Genomic DNA, 14,038 nt, shown 5'->3' with positions numbered 1-14,038 from the left:
CATGGGGTGGGGGCAGCTTGAACACGGGGGTGACGTAGCCCTGGGGGCAGCTCTAAGCTGCAGCCTGGGCCCACAGGGCACAACGTCAGGGGCCTCTCTCAGCCCTGCTCCTCTTTGCCTCTGCTCTTGGGGGGTGGGGGGATCAGCCCAGAGTGGCACACCGGGGGTGGGAGCAGAGACGCCGGCAGCTTCCCGTCGAGCAGCGCCCAGAGCCGACAGGGCGGGTGAATGGCCACAGCCCCATAGCCGGTGTTGCCCGTTCCCGGTGGGGGTCAGATATGAGGACTCCCCCAAACTCTGTGTCTGTGGAACAAACCAAGTCCCCCCACCCCCATCCCCCCGCCAGCAGTGGGGGACAAGAGGAGCATTGACAGCCACCCTTTCTCTCTCCTCCCGGGGGGTCAGCCCCATCCGGGAAGGGCCCAGCTGCTGCCTCAACTCCCACAGCATCCCGCTCCCCTCGCGGCTACACCAGGGACCGGCCGGGGGGCTGGAACCATTTGTATGGTGGGGGGGGCTGAGAGCTATTGAACCAAAGTGTAATGGCAGGTAACAGACACCATGTCAAAGGGGTGTGTGTGTGTGTGTGTGTGTGTGTGAATGCGCACGCGCAGTGGGGAGATGCTGGAGGGGTGTAATGCGGGGGGGCTGCTGGTGCATGTGCTGGTTGTGTCGGGGGTGACTGGCGTGTGTGTGTAATGTGCGCATGGATGGCAGGGTGTGTAACGCGGGGGCGGGTGTAATGTGGGGGGGCCAACTCTAGACCCCTCCCCCGCTGGGTCCCCCCATTGGTGGCTCTCCGTCTCCCCCCCAGCCTAGCCCCAGCCCCCTATTAAACCCAGCTGAGCCGGCAGTGCAGGACTGTTCATTACGGTGACTGGAGGCTGCTCAGCGTCTGAGAGCAGCCCGGGAACGCAGCCACCGCTGAGCGCTGCACGGAGGGACCCCCCACCCACCCCCCGGCACCAGCTAGGAGCCTGGGCAGGTACGTGGCCGTCCCTGGGGCATGGGCCGTGGGGGTGGCAGGGCGTTCCTGTGGCTTGTTGGTGGGATTGCCTGGCTTTTTGTTCAGTTTTGTTTCTTTTTAAGCCAAATCCAAGCTTGGAAAAAAACGAGATGGAAAAGTTGGTGAAGCTGCTGAGAACGGTCTGATCTGGGGAGCAAAAGAAACCAGAGGAGAGGGGGGATTAGAAAAGGGTTCAAAATAGGGGCAAAGGTTAAAAGATCCACTCAGCTTGGGGGCGTTCTTTGTTCCTTTGGGGGATCTCAGCACCACCATTCAGTTGCTGTGAAAAGAGATGGGGCCTTGTGGCTGTCATGTGTGAGTGTGTGTGTGCTTGCACGTGTGTGTGTCAGTGGAGCTGGGAGTTTGATCAGGTCTGTGAGTACGTGTGAATGTGAGCGAGTGTGTTTGCATGCGTGTGCATCCGGGTTTGTGAGTGTATGAATGTGAGCGAGTGTGTTTGCACGTGTGCATCAGTGGATCCGGGTTTGTGAATGCATATGAATGTGAGTGAGTGTGTTTGTATGCGTGTGCGACAGTGGATCTGGATTTGTGAGTGCCTGTGACTGTGAGCGAGTGTGTTTGCATGTGTGTGCATCCGTGAAATTGGGTTTGTTGGTGTGTGTGACTGTGAGTGTGTTTGCATGTGTGTGTGTCAGGGGATCCGGGTTTGTGAGTGTGACTGTGAGCGAGTGTGTTTGTATGCATGTGCATCAGTGGATCTGGATTTGTGAGTGCGTGTGACTGTGAGCGAGTGTGTTCGCACATGTGTATGTCAGTGGATCTGGGTTTGTGAGTGCGTGTGACTGTAAGCGGGCAGGAGAAGCATGACACGGGCAATCAGATGTGTGGGCATTACCGTGCCTGGGCATATGTGTGTGCCATCTCAGCGCTGTTTAATGATGTGTCTCCCCTCCCCAAATAAAGGCAAAGCGTCCCCTTTCCCTCACACTCCCTCCTGGCTGCTTCCTCTGTGCCAACCTCCAGCAAACTTTGCAAAACGCTGCGGTGTCCTGGAGAGGCTGGCAGGAGCAAACGGGGGCTGCCCGCCGGGCAGGCTGGCCCCTTCCTGACTCTCTGGCTCCGAGTTCCTTATGCAAGTGCGTCTCATTAGGGCCGAGAGATTTCCAAGGGTGAAGGTTTTTGCCCCCTTCCCGTGGTGGCTTTTGCTGGGTGACATGCAATGTGCACTTCAGCTAACAGACTTGATTAGCTGGTGAGGGGTGTGTGTGGCGGGGTGTAAATTCAGCTCCAGTGAGCTGAATAGCCCGGAGAATCGAGATCAGTCCCAGACCGGTGATGCCAATAGACAAGTGGTGACTGGCACCTCATCAGCAAAACCAAATCCAATCTTGTACAAATCACATCAGCGGGAGAGGCATTTTCCCACTCTGAATTGCTGGCGGTAATTTTTTCCAGCTTCTACTGTTTTTCTCCCGCCTCGGTGCAAGAGAGGAGATTTTGCCGGGCTGAAAAGATAATTTCCCATGGCTTGCACAGGAAAGAAATAAGTCTAGGTCACTAAGTTACTCTGACTGTCTTGGGCTTTTCCTCCAAATTCCCAGCACGTTCTGTTCCTTCGCTTTAATGACATTTGCTTTTTTTTTTCCCCTTCCAAAGTTGAGACTTTATTTTTCAGGCTTGTCAGGCAAAAATGGCTTAAAATCCAACCTGGATCTGTCTGAAATTCTGGGGAGGAGAGCCAGCCCTTGCCCTGGCCGGTGGGGATGGCGGATGGATGGCACTCGGCAATCTGATTTCCTCCCCGAGTCAGAGTCCAGGAGCCGAGTGATGAACTGGAACAGGCTTTGGAAAGGGGGTTATTTGATGACTTCCCTACCTGGATGGGGAGCTGTCTTAGGCATTAGGGCACTGGGTCTAGTGTGAACCTCCCTGCACTAGTGAGACGCACGCCTTGCACCAATCTTACCTATCCCTACACGTTCTGCTTTAGCCCCTGTATTTGCTCCTCTCCATGTCTCCTGCGTGCCCCTCGCACAAGCTGGTTTGCCTTCTAGGGCTCGATTATATAACACTCACTCCCATTTGCAAGCGTTTCCACGGCCAAGCGTGAGTAGAGGCTCTTCGCTCTTACGTGCCGCACCTGGGGAGCTCCAAGCACTGGGCCAAGGCAGGTGGGTAGCGTGATCCCAGTTGTACGGATGGGGAAACTGAGGCACCGAACAGGGGCCGTGACTTGTCCTGAGGTCGGCTGGCAGGCCGGTGGCAGAGAAGGGACTAGAATGCAGTCCCGCCTCCTCGCTACTAATGCTGAGAACGAATCCAACCTTGTTCTGGTTGGGAAACGCCTCCTCCTTTAGCCCGCAACCACCTTTGTTTCTCTCGTTCCTTAGATCGGCCATCAGCCCCGGCCCAGCCCTCGGAAGAGGAAAATGAAAAGCCCCCTGGTGCTGATGGTGCTGCTGTCCTTAGCGGTGGCCAAGCTGTGTCACACCTACTGCGAAGGGACCCAGGAGCAACAGACGAGCAGCGGGATCCAGACGAAGGTAGAGAGGGAGGAAGCGGGGCTGGCTGGGGTGTGAAGACATCTGAGTCCATGTGGCTGCCCCCAGGGGCAAAGGAACGTGAGAGGTTTCACTGACTCGCCTCCCACCTTGATGCTGTGGGTCGGTGGCCAAAAGGGGGGTAAAATTTGGTATTGTGCCTGCGTTTGGGGCTTTCCCGGACAACTGTGTGTGGTTTTTTTACATTAGAATTCAGACGGTCTCCCGCTGGGAAACTCTGCGGGGGAATTAGTGATCTAGCCGGGTGGGGAGCATTAGTTAATCAGCTCTCACTTCCTCTGCCCTGCGAGTGGAAGGGAGTTTGGGTTTCTTTTCATTCCAGGTGTTTGAAGTTCTTGTGGTGGGATTTGTTTGCTGCCGTTTGCTCAGCCCTATTTAACTCCATCGCCTACGGCGTGTTTTGGAGAAAGACGGTCACTCTGCAAATTGGGGACAAATCCAAACCGTTTCCATTCCTGTCTGGGAAACACACCCATGCCGTTTCACGGAGGGGCTACGGGATGCCAGGCCCGTGGCAGTTCTGCCAGCGTGGGCTGGAGTCGTGCTGGGGAGCTGGCCATGACGGACCATATTCCCAGAGTCCCCCAGAGCTCAGGCGTTCCCACTGGGAGAGGCTGCAGCCAGCAACCCCCACAAAGCTTTTCATCCAGCTCAGCCCATCCTAGGGTCCCGCCTCAAACCACCAGCAAGGTCCAGACCCTAAGAGACTTAAACACCTTTTTTCCATTGGGTTAGAAGGGGACTTCGGCACCTAACTCCCTTAGGCCACATCCCCACACACAAGTAGCACCTCAGGGTTAAGCGGGGTGAGGTGGATCATGAGCTTTGTCTGTGTCCGCAGCAATGGGGAGTCAATGGCACGTAGGGCAACCAGCTGTCCCAATCTTAGGGGTGGTGTCTTATATACACAACTATCCCTATAAAAAAAGTGTCTAGACTTTTTGCACTTGCAATCTGGTCACCCTCGGTGCGTGCAAATCCGGGGTGTGCAAAGGCGGGGAATTTGCTCCCGGCGGGGGCCAGAGTACCTCCGCGGTGGCTCTGCAGTATGCAAATTACTTCCCAACAGCCCCTCTTCCCCCCTCCCCCGCCAACTGGAGCTCTGTGAACCCCTTGGCTAAGACCCCCGGCCTCAGGAGGCTGCTTTTTGCAGGGCCGCGCGGGGCCATTTGCCAGCGATTCTCTCTGGGGCGGGCGCTTCAGGCCCATTTCCCTCACTTTGTCTGGGGTGGGTTTTTGTGTTTCTTTCTCTCCGTAAATTGCTCCTCTCCCCAAGTGAGCAAGCGGTGGCTGGAACGAGACACAAATGGGGGCTGGCTTTTCCAATGGGCTTGGCAATAAGGAACATCTTTGGGCACTAGATTGCTACCACTGTGGACAGAAAAGCAGCTGGAATGATGGAGCCGGGGTGGGGGTGGGGGGACTCATGCTGGGGGTGGGTTTGCTCTAGCGGGGCGCTGCCAGGGCTAGCTACTGTTGTAGCAAGGTCGGGGTGGGGACTGCGGTCGGGATTGGGGGGCCCTGGCAAAGCAAGGGTGGGGGAGAACTGGGATAGCATCTCCCACTCACTAAAAGCACTTGGCTTCCTAAGGGTTAACGGCCCCCCCAAGCACACACACACCCGCCCCCCCATGATTTGCAGGGCAGTGAGGATTTTGCTGGCAAATTGCCTGTTCCTTCTGGGTACTTGACTCTCCTGCCAGCTGGGGAGGGGGGATGAGCCGGGGCCCCCACTGAACCTGCACCGAGCTGTGTGGTGTCTGTGCACGGCTCAGAGCCCTGCCCCCCTAACTACCCCGACCCTGGCTCCAAGAGCAGACTCCTCAGGGGAGCTGCTGGTTGATTTCTGCCCCCACCCCCCCGGGGAAATCCCGCAGCAGGGAAGCTTATGTAGGGCTGCCAGGGCCTGCTTTGCGATTAGCCCCAGGAGTGCAGGGGTTAATGCCGGAGACACCCCTCACCCTCGGGAGTCCGGCTGGTTAGGACATCAGTGAGATGAGTTAGGGGGAGCTCAGCCTAGAGACTTGGCAGCAGATGGACGGGGACGGTGGCCAGAGCTCAAGCAAATTCCAGGGCTGGGCTAGCCGGGGGCTGGCTGGTTTCACGCTGGCTTGGCACGGCGATCAGGCGTCTCCTGACAGGCCGGGGTTGGGGGCCGAGTGGCGTTTGATGCAAATGTGATGACCTCTCCGTGGGGAGATCCTGCTGGGCTGGGGTGTCCACCCCCTCGGACCTGTAATGGGGAGCTGGGGGGTGGGGGGCTTGGGAGCCGTCGCTGACACCCCACAGTTGGCGACACCCTCACGCTGCCAAAATCTTGGCGGTATCCGGCCCCGGGAGCACGGCTGCAGCATGATGAGGCCAGCGCAGGGTGGGCAGAACGCCGGGTGTGGCTCAGGGCCGCAGGTGCCAGGGCTGGCAGGAGCAGAGGAGGCATCAGGGCGGGTGGCACTGTCCCTCGTCCCTAGAGTGGCCTCTCCCCACCTGCCTGGCCCCTCAGCCCCACTGCATTTGGGGCTCACGCCGGCCTCTCTCCGTCTTTCCCGCAGCCGAGCTCAGACCTCTACCAGCTGCCCACGGCCCTGCTCAAGAGACTCTACGATGGCCATCGGGTCTCCTACGAGGCGCTGCTGCAGCTGGTGGGCAAGGACGATGCCCGTGAGTGCCCGGCCCCATCCCCCGCCCTGAGAAAACTAATGGGGGGAGACTAGAAGGGACCGGAGGGGGGAGTTGCTATCAGGCGGGAGATAGGGAGAGAGCAGCAAAAGTGGGTGGGGGGTGAGGTTGATTGCTGCCCCCCACCCCCAGCACCACTGACCGCCCCCCTCCACACTTCTCTCTTCCAGGTCCCAAGATGCCCATCCCCTCTCAGAAACGTAAGTCCCATTTTCCCCTCTTCCCTGGCACCGGGGTCGCTGCCCTGTCCATCTGGGGGACGCCCTGGCCTCTCCCCACCCCCGCTCCACTCCTGATTCACACAGCAATCAAGGCAGGCGTCACTGCCACGGACTGGGGTGTAAACGGGACCTGCCCTTGAAAGCCAGCCAAAGCCTCAGGCAGCCCAGGCTTCCCAGGGCCACGGTTAGGTCTTGTCTGCACTTGGCCCCGGGTTGAGTCTTGGATCGGCCAGGGCCGTCCTTGCCCCAGTGCGCCGGCCGCCACGCATGGGAGGTTTGCTCCTGTGTGCCGCCCTGCTCGGTTTCAGCCAGCACCTCCCTTGCTGTGTGCCCAGCCTGAGGCTTCTCAGCAAACGCCACACTCCTGCTGTGCCAGCTGCGCTCATGGGAGCAGCCGGGCGCCCAGCAAGTCTGGGATCTGGGCCCGAGGCGTCTCAGGGGCGCGGATCTGGACCCAGAAAGTGCTTTGGCAAAGATGACCCAGATGAAAAGCCTTGGGTGGCATCACTTCCCTTCCCCGCTGCCCCGGCCTGCCAGGCTGCCTCAGCTAGGGGCACCCGCGCTGCTGATCCCCTTGTCTTTCTGCAGGGGACATGCACGACTTCTTTGTCGGCCTCATGGGAAAAAGGACCCTGGAGCCCGGTAAGTGGGGTCCGTGTGAGGCCAGCTTGAAGGGTGGAGGGGGGGTTGTGTGACAAGGCGCCATCCGGAAGCCCCAGGACACCTGTTCCCACCGCTGTCAAGTGTCCACGCGCCCGCCCGCCCGCTGAGGGGAGAGGCCTTGATGCCCCTACCGGAGATCCTACATCTGTAGAGCAGGACAGGCTGCCCCAGGCCCAGTGCTTCCAGCTCTGGCCACTGTGCCCCCACTCCGGTGACACAACGGGGGTGGAACGGGTTGACCGATCCAGGAGGGGCTGAGAAGTGGGCGGGGGCTGTCCCGGCTGGGAGAACGGACCTGGGAAGGAACTGACTGCATCTCTGCCCCACTGTTTAATCCTAGATGACCCCACACACGGGAACAAGGAGACTTCCGCTGGCTTTGGCGACCTCAAATATCCCCCAAATGCAGAATGAGGTGAGGGCAGCGGGGGCCCGGGTCTGTTAGCTCCCCTTCCCATGCGACGCCCGCAGGCTCACGCTCACACGCCTGCAGCTTGTGCATGTGCCACTGGCCCGGGCCTGGTGCTGTGTCCTCCTTTTTCCTGGGCCTGGCGAGGTTGAGAAAAGCAGCCCCAAGTCTCACTGCAGCTTGGGCCTCTAGCAGGGGAACGTGGGAGTGTGTTACCCGAACCTCAGGGGCCGCTCGCGAATGGCGCTCGGCTGAGAGGCTGGGCTACAGGCCAGCTGAATTGCCAGTTTTTTGCCACCCTGAGAGTCCGAATCCTTCACCTCTTCTGAGTCCAACCAGAGAGCTACTGTGCCGGGCTGAGGTGGCCAATGCCACTTGCTTCTGGGACAATAAGGGGGAGATCCTAGCACCACAGACTGGCCATCCTGGCTCCAGTGAGCTTTGCAAGTTTCACCCCAGGAGGTTCAGACGGTGAGTGGCAAAGGTCCCCTCTCCAGCTGAGCCCCATTGCTTTGATCCAGAAGGGATGTATTCAGCATGTCGCGGCGCCTCTGAGACCCAAGGGCTAGACAAGTTCTGACTGGTTACAAGGTGCACAATTTTACCGAGGAGGGGAATTAAGGCAGGGCAGTTCTCTCCCCTGCGTCAGACAGGAGCGGCTGTAGCTCCTTAAAAGTGTGGGGGGAGGCCCACTCCCTTTCCCCAAGGCCCCATCCCTGCACTGCCCCCCCTCCCAGAGCCCCGTTCCTGCGCCATTTCTTCCCCCCAAACCCCATCCCCTGCTCACTCCTTTCTGCTCCCTCCCCGCATCGTTCGCCCTTACGGCTGGTAAAAAGTGCTGGGACCATGGCCCCCGGCCCTCTGGGAGTCAGATTAGTTGATCACAATGGCCCCTTCTGGCCTTGGAATCAATGAACATTTTTCTGCTCATTCCTGGGCTCACGTTACGGGGACAGCTGAGAACTTCGGCTGGAGGAGGATCCGTAGCTTGGGGTTACAATGGTCCCCTGTGTGGCGTGGAGCCCAGAAGGCCTGCTCTGTGCCCAACTTGAAGCTTGGTATTTGGCTTCATACTACAGAGGGGCTGACCACCACCCTCCCCGTCACATCCCATAGTCTCAACTCAGCCCTGTGGGACATCAGGTCCTGCTAGTGCCTCCTGCTAAGGTGCTGTATTAGCCAGCTGTTGGGGAATGGGATCCGTCTCCACGCAAGACCTACCGTCCCCGCACACCAGGCCGGGAGCTGCCTACTCCGGTCTAGTTTCATGACCGCTGGAGTGATTACTGCTGAGAATATGAGGTTTGCCAAACCGCAGTCGCCTGAGCAAACCGTCCTGAAGGGTCACGCTTCGCCTCGTGCATTAGCCCTTAAATACCTATATGGGGTCTTTAATTACAGATCGAAGACTCCATTGATGGTCCTGCGCTCGCTCTTACCCGCTCATGCACTGAGCAGAGCCCTGACCCTGTGCGTGTTAGCACACGGCAGGCTGGATTACGGGACATAAATAGCTGTAATCCCCCTAACCAGCTGATTACACGGCACTTATTCTGCTATTACGAATTTATTAGCTGGTGATTTGCATCCCGGCGATGGCTGCGTAATGAGGCCAGGAGCTGGCGGGCCTCTCTTCGTGCCGAGCCTTAATGATAATTGCGGTGCAATTTTAGGAAATGGAGGAGAAGAGCAAATTTGTGAAAGGCACTTTCCCCGCATGCAGATGAGTCCAGTACCACATCTACACCCGCTGTCTCCCGTCGTCGGGTCTTCCACTCCAGCCCTGGGCTGTGTCTTTCCCCACGTGCTCGGGGGTGGGGGGTGTTATTCACATGTGTACAATTTGTGGATGATTTTACATTATAGAAAGGTGGTTCGTATATACCAAGCTCACCGTTGCTGGGAAAGGAGTGGGAGAACTGGCTTCCGGGGGCAGGGAAGGAGGCTAATGCATCTAATCGACTTAGCCAGGCTTTTCCAGCTCTCCCAAGACTTATTCCTAGCTGCGCCACTCCAGGGTGGAAGGATCCAACGTGCCGCAGGCTTCCTCCTTCTTTCCTGCAGGTGCCCACGCCGGGGACAAGCAAAGCGTCTGCAGCGCCTCGAGAAACTGAGACGAAGCCGCTCTCCAAAGCCCACCGCACTCTCAACTGAACGGGAACCCTCCTGCTGTGTCGTGGAGAACTCTCCTCCCTGTCCCATTCCAGCCTGCGCCTCGTCCTAATGCTAGTGCTCGCTCTTTGGAAATAGAGTAATGCCCCTGCCCCTCCGTGTGCACCGATCGCAGACACCCCGCGCAGCCAGCAGAACTCCCTTTGTGGCGTAGATTAAAAACATCCTTGACTAGTCAATAACACCACGATTTTCACTTATGAGCTGCCCTGTCTCTCAGCTGCTTTGCCTGATGTTTCCTAGGATTGGGTTTTTTGCTGAAGCCCCAGTCACGTGTCCAGGATACCACCGTGCTGGGCACTGGATGGACACAGAATGAAAAGCTAAGCCCTGCCCCATGCCTCAGAACACTCCTTTGCAGAGGGAAATGTTCTCCAGGTGGGAGCAGGGGTATTAAGCCTTGTGCTTCAGGGCTTACTCTGATTTCTAACTATAAAAGACCAGGTTTGTGCTATGCAAGGCATCAATGCAGTTCAGGGTTCCTACGCCTTCCTCTCTAGCCTCTGGCGCTGGCCACTGCCAGAGACAGGATACTGGGCGAGGAGGCCCACAGGTCTGATCCAGCCCCGCAATTCCTATGCTCCTCGGCACAGAGAGGTCAGGTGATTTGCCCAAAGTCCAGTGAGGAGCAGAGCTGGGACTAGAATCCAGATGTCCTAATGCCCAGTCCTGGACTTGAAACTCAAGCCTGGCCTTTCTCCCTTCTCCCATGCGTTAGTAACTAGGTACCTTCCCGAGCTTCTTGCAATGTTGTCCATCAATGTGGAATCCCAGCCTCGGAGGTAACAACCAAAAAATCCCGCCTGGTTACTCTAGAGAGCTGGGCAGAACGTTTGCAATTAAACTTTTTTTCTTGTCAAAATCTGCTGTTGAAACCGTGTGGCGGAGGCATCTCTATTTTGACAGGAAAGTGGCGAGGGGCAGGGCTAAGGTGACCAGACAGCAAAGGTGAAAAACCAGGACGGGGGTGGGGGGTAATAGGAGTCTATATAAGATAAAGACCCAATAATCGGGGCTGACCCTATAAAATCGGGACATCTGGTCACCCTAGGCAGGGCGGACTCGCTGGTTACTTGCAGCGAGGGGCCAGCTTGAAAATGTGACTGTGTGGATCCGAAAAGGGGCCTTTGCTTGTTTGCCTGGCATTGTACCGAGACAAGGTGGGGGAAGCAATATGGGACCAACCTCGAGCTGCACAAAGCTCTTCTTCAGGGCTGGGAAAGGTCCTCGGAGTGTCACAGCGGCTCATTGCAAGGTGGGACAGATTGTTAAGCATAAACAGCTAACACATATTGTGAGAGGTCATTCAAAGGGTGGGGGGGTTACAGAGGGTTGTAACGAGCCATCAGTCTGTCTCTACTGAGTCCATGCTTCTTAGCGTCTAGCAAAGTTAGGAGTTGTAGCTCCCAGTCCAGCGCACTAGGCCGTAGTCTTGATCTCAACCCTGCCTGATGTTTATACCGTCCCCTTAGTCGACTGGTATCCGTCCGTAACATTTCCCGGATGCATAAACATTGGCCGTTTCAGGAAAGCCTTTAAGATGCATCTCCTGGAAGTTCACAAGCTGCCTTTTTTCTGCCCATTTTGCTAACTCGCTGACTGAGCGGGACTCTGGCCCAGACCTTTCGGTTTCACTCCCCCACTCTTTCAAACTGTCCTTTCTCTCTAATCAGCTAAGAGGTGATCCTGGAAAGTTCAGAGCCAGGGTGAATTTTATTAGCAGAGTGGCGAATAGAAATGGCCGCAGGCCATCATTTAATCCCTTCACTGCTGTAATTACAGCTGTAATTAGGGTACGAACAACGCCTGGGAAAGCAGCACCTCTTTAGACAGGCTCCTGTTGTGTCTGAGTCATTGATTTGTGTCACTGATGCAATGCGGGGAGAGGGAATGGATTCCCACTTGGGCATCAGCAGAAGACGCATCGGCGCAATTCCCATGACAGAATCTTTCTCTGTTGCAGATCCCAGCTGGATCTGGGGGGAAGTGGGGGGTTAGTAGCACCAGCGGTAAGAACAATCAAGCCATGTTCTCTTCCTCCTTGCAATAGCAGGGCCAAGGGAGCCGGCTGTGGCTCCAGGATTCTGTGCCCTGGTTCCGGGTCAGAGTGCGTGGGAGCCAGCTGCATGCCCACTGTGGAGATTCCTTGATGTCAAAAGGGTGCTTTCTGTGACTTTTGCTCCCAAAGAGCGGGGAACGGAGTACAGAACTTGCTCCGTCATCTTTACCTTGAGCACGGTTGTCAAGGAGCCAGAGTAAATTCTAGACGCCACAAGGGTGGATTTTCGGCCCCTCTGTCCAACCGGAGGAACACCTAAAACACCTGTCACCATGGGATGCTCCCTGTGGCTGCATCATGATGCTCACAGGTGTGCAGTGCAGAAGCAGTTAACTACCAAAAGCCTAAACAATACAAAATTCAGATCCACAGTAAGAGTCGTTTAGCAGGACACTGGCCTCAGGCTCAGCCTCCCACGGCCCTGCGCGAGAAGAAATCAGAGATGCGTTGCATTTTAAGATCCAGGTTTCCCTCTGGAGTGGGAGGCAGGTACAGTTAGTGCTGACAGACAGACTCAGATAAGCCCTCCAGTTGCTGTTAGCGGGCACCGTGGGCTTGTCTGATGCAACCACGCTGCCCTCTTGCGAATTTGGTTCCTCCCGCAGCTCTGACACCAGAATGCTGTGAGAACTGGCCAGCGACTCGTCTGAAAGGTGGGATTTGCCAAAGGCACATATCTAGTGTCCAGCTCAGGGCAAGTCCAGGGTCTTTTCTGGCTCACCCGCTTTGGCTGCTAGTTGGGGTCTCATGTGACTCAGATGGTCCAGAAGTCAAACTGCTTTAGATGCTGCCAGGAGCTATGCAAGTGGTTCCGTGCGGGTGTTTTCAGATGGACCCAGTCAGCAAAACCGGGCGAAACGCTGACCGGAGGACGGCAGAGGCAGTCAAAGTGCGTGAATGACACGGCAGGGTGCTCAGTCTCCCGGATTGCTTCCAGCAGTCACCGGGAGATCAATGCCGATTCTGGGAGACTCCAGGCGAAACCTGGAGGGTTGGCAACTCTTGACAGAGGCCGGGCGTGCTTTCTCCTCCCTGGCCCATTGCTCTGCTCCGCCCCGGGCTGTGTGAGGGGGCCCAGGCCGAAGCACCTGGCAGCAGGAGGACTGGTGCAAAAAGGCAGCTGGTTCTGGCAGTGATCCCCAGACACCCCCTGCCAGGAGCTCTGCCCCCCACCGCAGCCTTAAGGTGTTCCTGCCTCAGCAGGCCCTCGCTCACCTGCTGGCCCTTACTTGCGTGTTCTCCAGGGCCCAATTGTCCTCCTGCCCCATGTTCCCCAGGCTCCATCCCACCCCCTAGTGTCCCCAGCTTGCTTTGTGGTTGGGGGGCACAGGGGGGCACTGCACCCTCTGCAGATCCTCCTCTCAGGTGACCCCGGCCTGACTGCCCCCAGCTCCCTGACCCCCCCTCCCTCTCCAATACCTGACCCCCCACTCCTTCCTCACTGCCCCGGCCCCAGCTTCCCCAAACCCCACACCAGACCCTACTCCATCACCTGAGTGCTCCCTCGTCACTTGATTCGAGCCTCGACCCCCATCACCTGCCCCCACAACTTCCCTCAGCTCTCCCCACTCCCGTTCCTTCCCCCTACTCCTCCTGCCCCCAGCCCCGCCTCCCAGCTCCCCTGTCCCCGCCCCTTCCCCCCACTCCTCCTGCCTGCCACGTGGCTTGTGGGAGGCAAGCCCTGAGGGAAGAGTTCTGGGTTCTGTTCTCTCTTCAGGAAGTTTTAAGCATACATTGTTTCCATAGCACCAGCAGTGTGATAGAGGCTTTCCAAGCGGGTATTCGTAGGGCCTACCAATTTCACAGTCCATTTTGGTCAATTTCACAGTCATAGGATTTTAAAAATTTCATGATTTCAGCAATTTAAATCTGAATTTTCATGGTGTTAAAATTGTAGGGGTCCTGACACAAAAAGGAGTTTGGGGGCGAGGTCTCAAGGTTATTGTAGGGTGGGTTGTGGTACTGCTACCCTTAGTTCTGCGCTGCTGCATATTTCATGGGGGGAGACCTGGATTTCTCAAATTTGGCATCCTGACCCAAAAGGGAGTTCCAGGGGGGTCACAAGGTTATTTTGGCGGGTTATGGTATTGACACCCTTACTTCTGTGCTGCCTTCAGAGCTGGACGGCTGGAAAGCAGCGGCTGTTGGCTGGACACCCATCTCTGAAGGCAGTGCCCCGCCATCAGCAGTGCAGAAGTAAGGGTGGCAATACCATACCATGCCACCGTTACTTCTGCAGTGCTGCTGCCGGTGGCTCTGCCTTCAGAACTGGAATTCTGGCCATCGCTTCCCGCCACCTCCATTGGCCTG

At 57.2% G+C, this 14,038-nt stretch overlaps 1 protein-coding gene across 2 annotated transcripts; it reads left to right on the top strand.

The window, feature by feature from the left end:
* Window positions 1-874: 874 nt before the first annotated feature.
* TAC3 (tachykinin precursor 3) lies at window positions 875-10,578 on the top strand. 2 transcript variants are annotated; one of them, XM_032785485.2, is made up of 8 exons: window positions 875-985; window positions 3,022-3,138; window positions 3,358-3,510; window positions 6,078-6,186; window positions 6,375-6,404; window positions 7,014-7,067; window positions 7,429-7,503; window positions 9,562-10,578. In XM_032785485.2, exons 3-7 carry the CDS (start codon window positions 3,397-3,399, stop codon window positions 7,500-7,502), a joined length of 381 nt encoding a protein of 126 aa, XP_032641376.1. In that variant the 5' UTR covers window positions 875-985; window positions 3,022-3,138; window positions 3,358-3,396; the 3' UTR covers window position 7,503; window positions 9,562-10,578. The 2 variants fall into 2 exon arrangements, with proteins under 2 accessions (XP_032641376.1, XP_032641377.1); XM_032785486.2 differs by lacking the exon at window positions 3,022-3,138.
* Window positions 10,579-14,038: the final 3,460 nt, after the last annotated feature.

Source organism: Chelonoidis abingdonii, chromosome 26 (genome assembly GCF_003597395.2).
Source record: "Chelonoidis abingdonii isolate Lonesome George chromosome 26, CheloAbing_2.0, whole genome shotgun sequence".
Taxonomy (NCBI): domain Eukaryota; kingdom Metazoa; phylum Chordata; order Testudines; family Testudinidae; genus Chelonoidis; species Chelonoidis abingdonii.
This window is presented reverse-complemented; position numbering and strand designations above follow the sequence as displayed.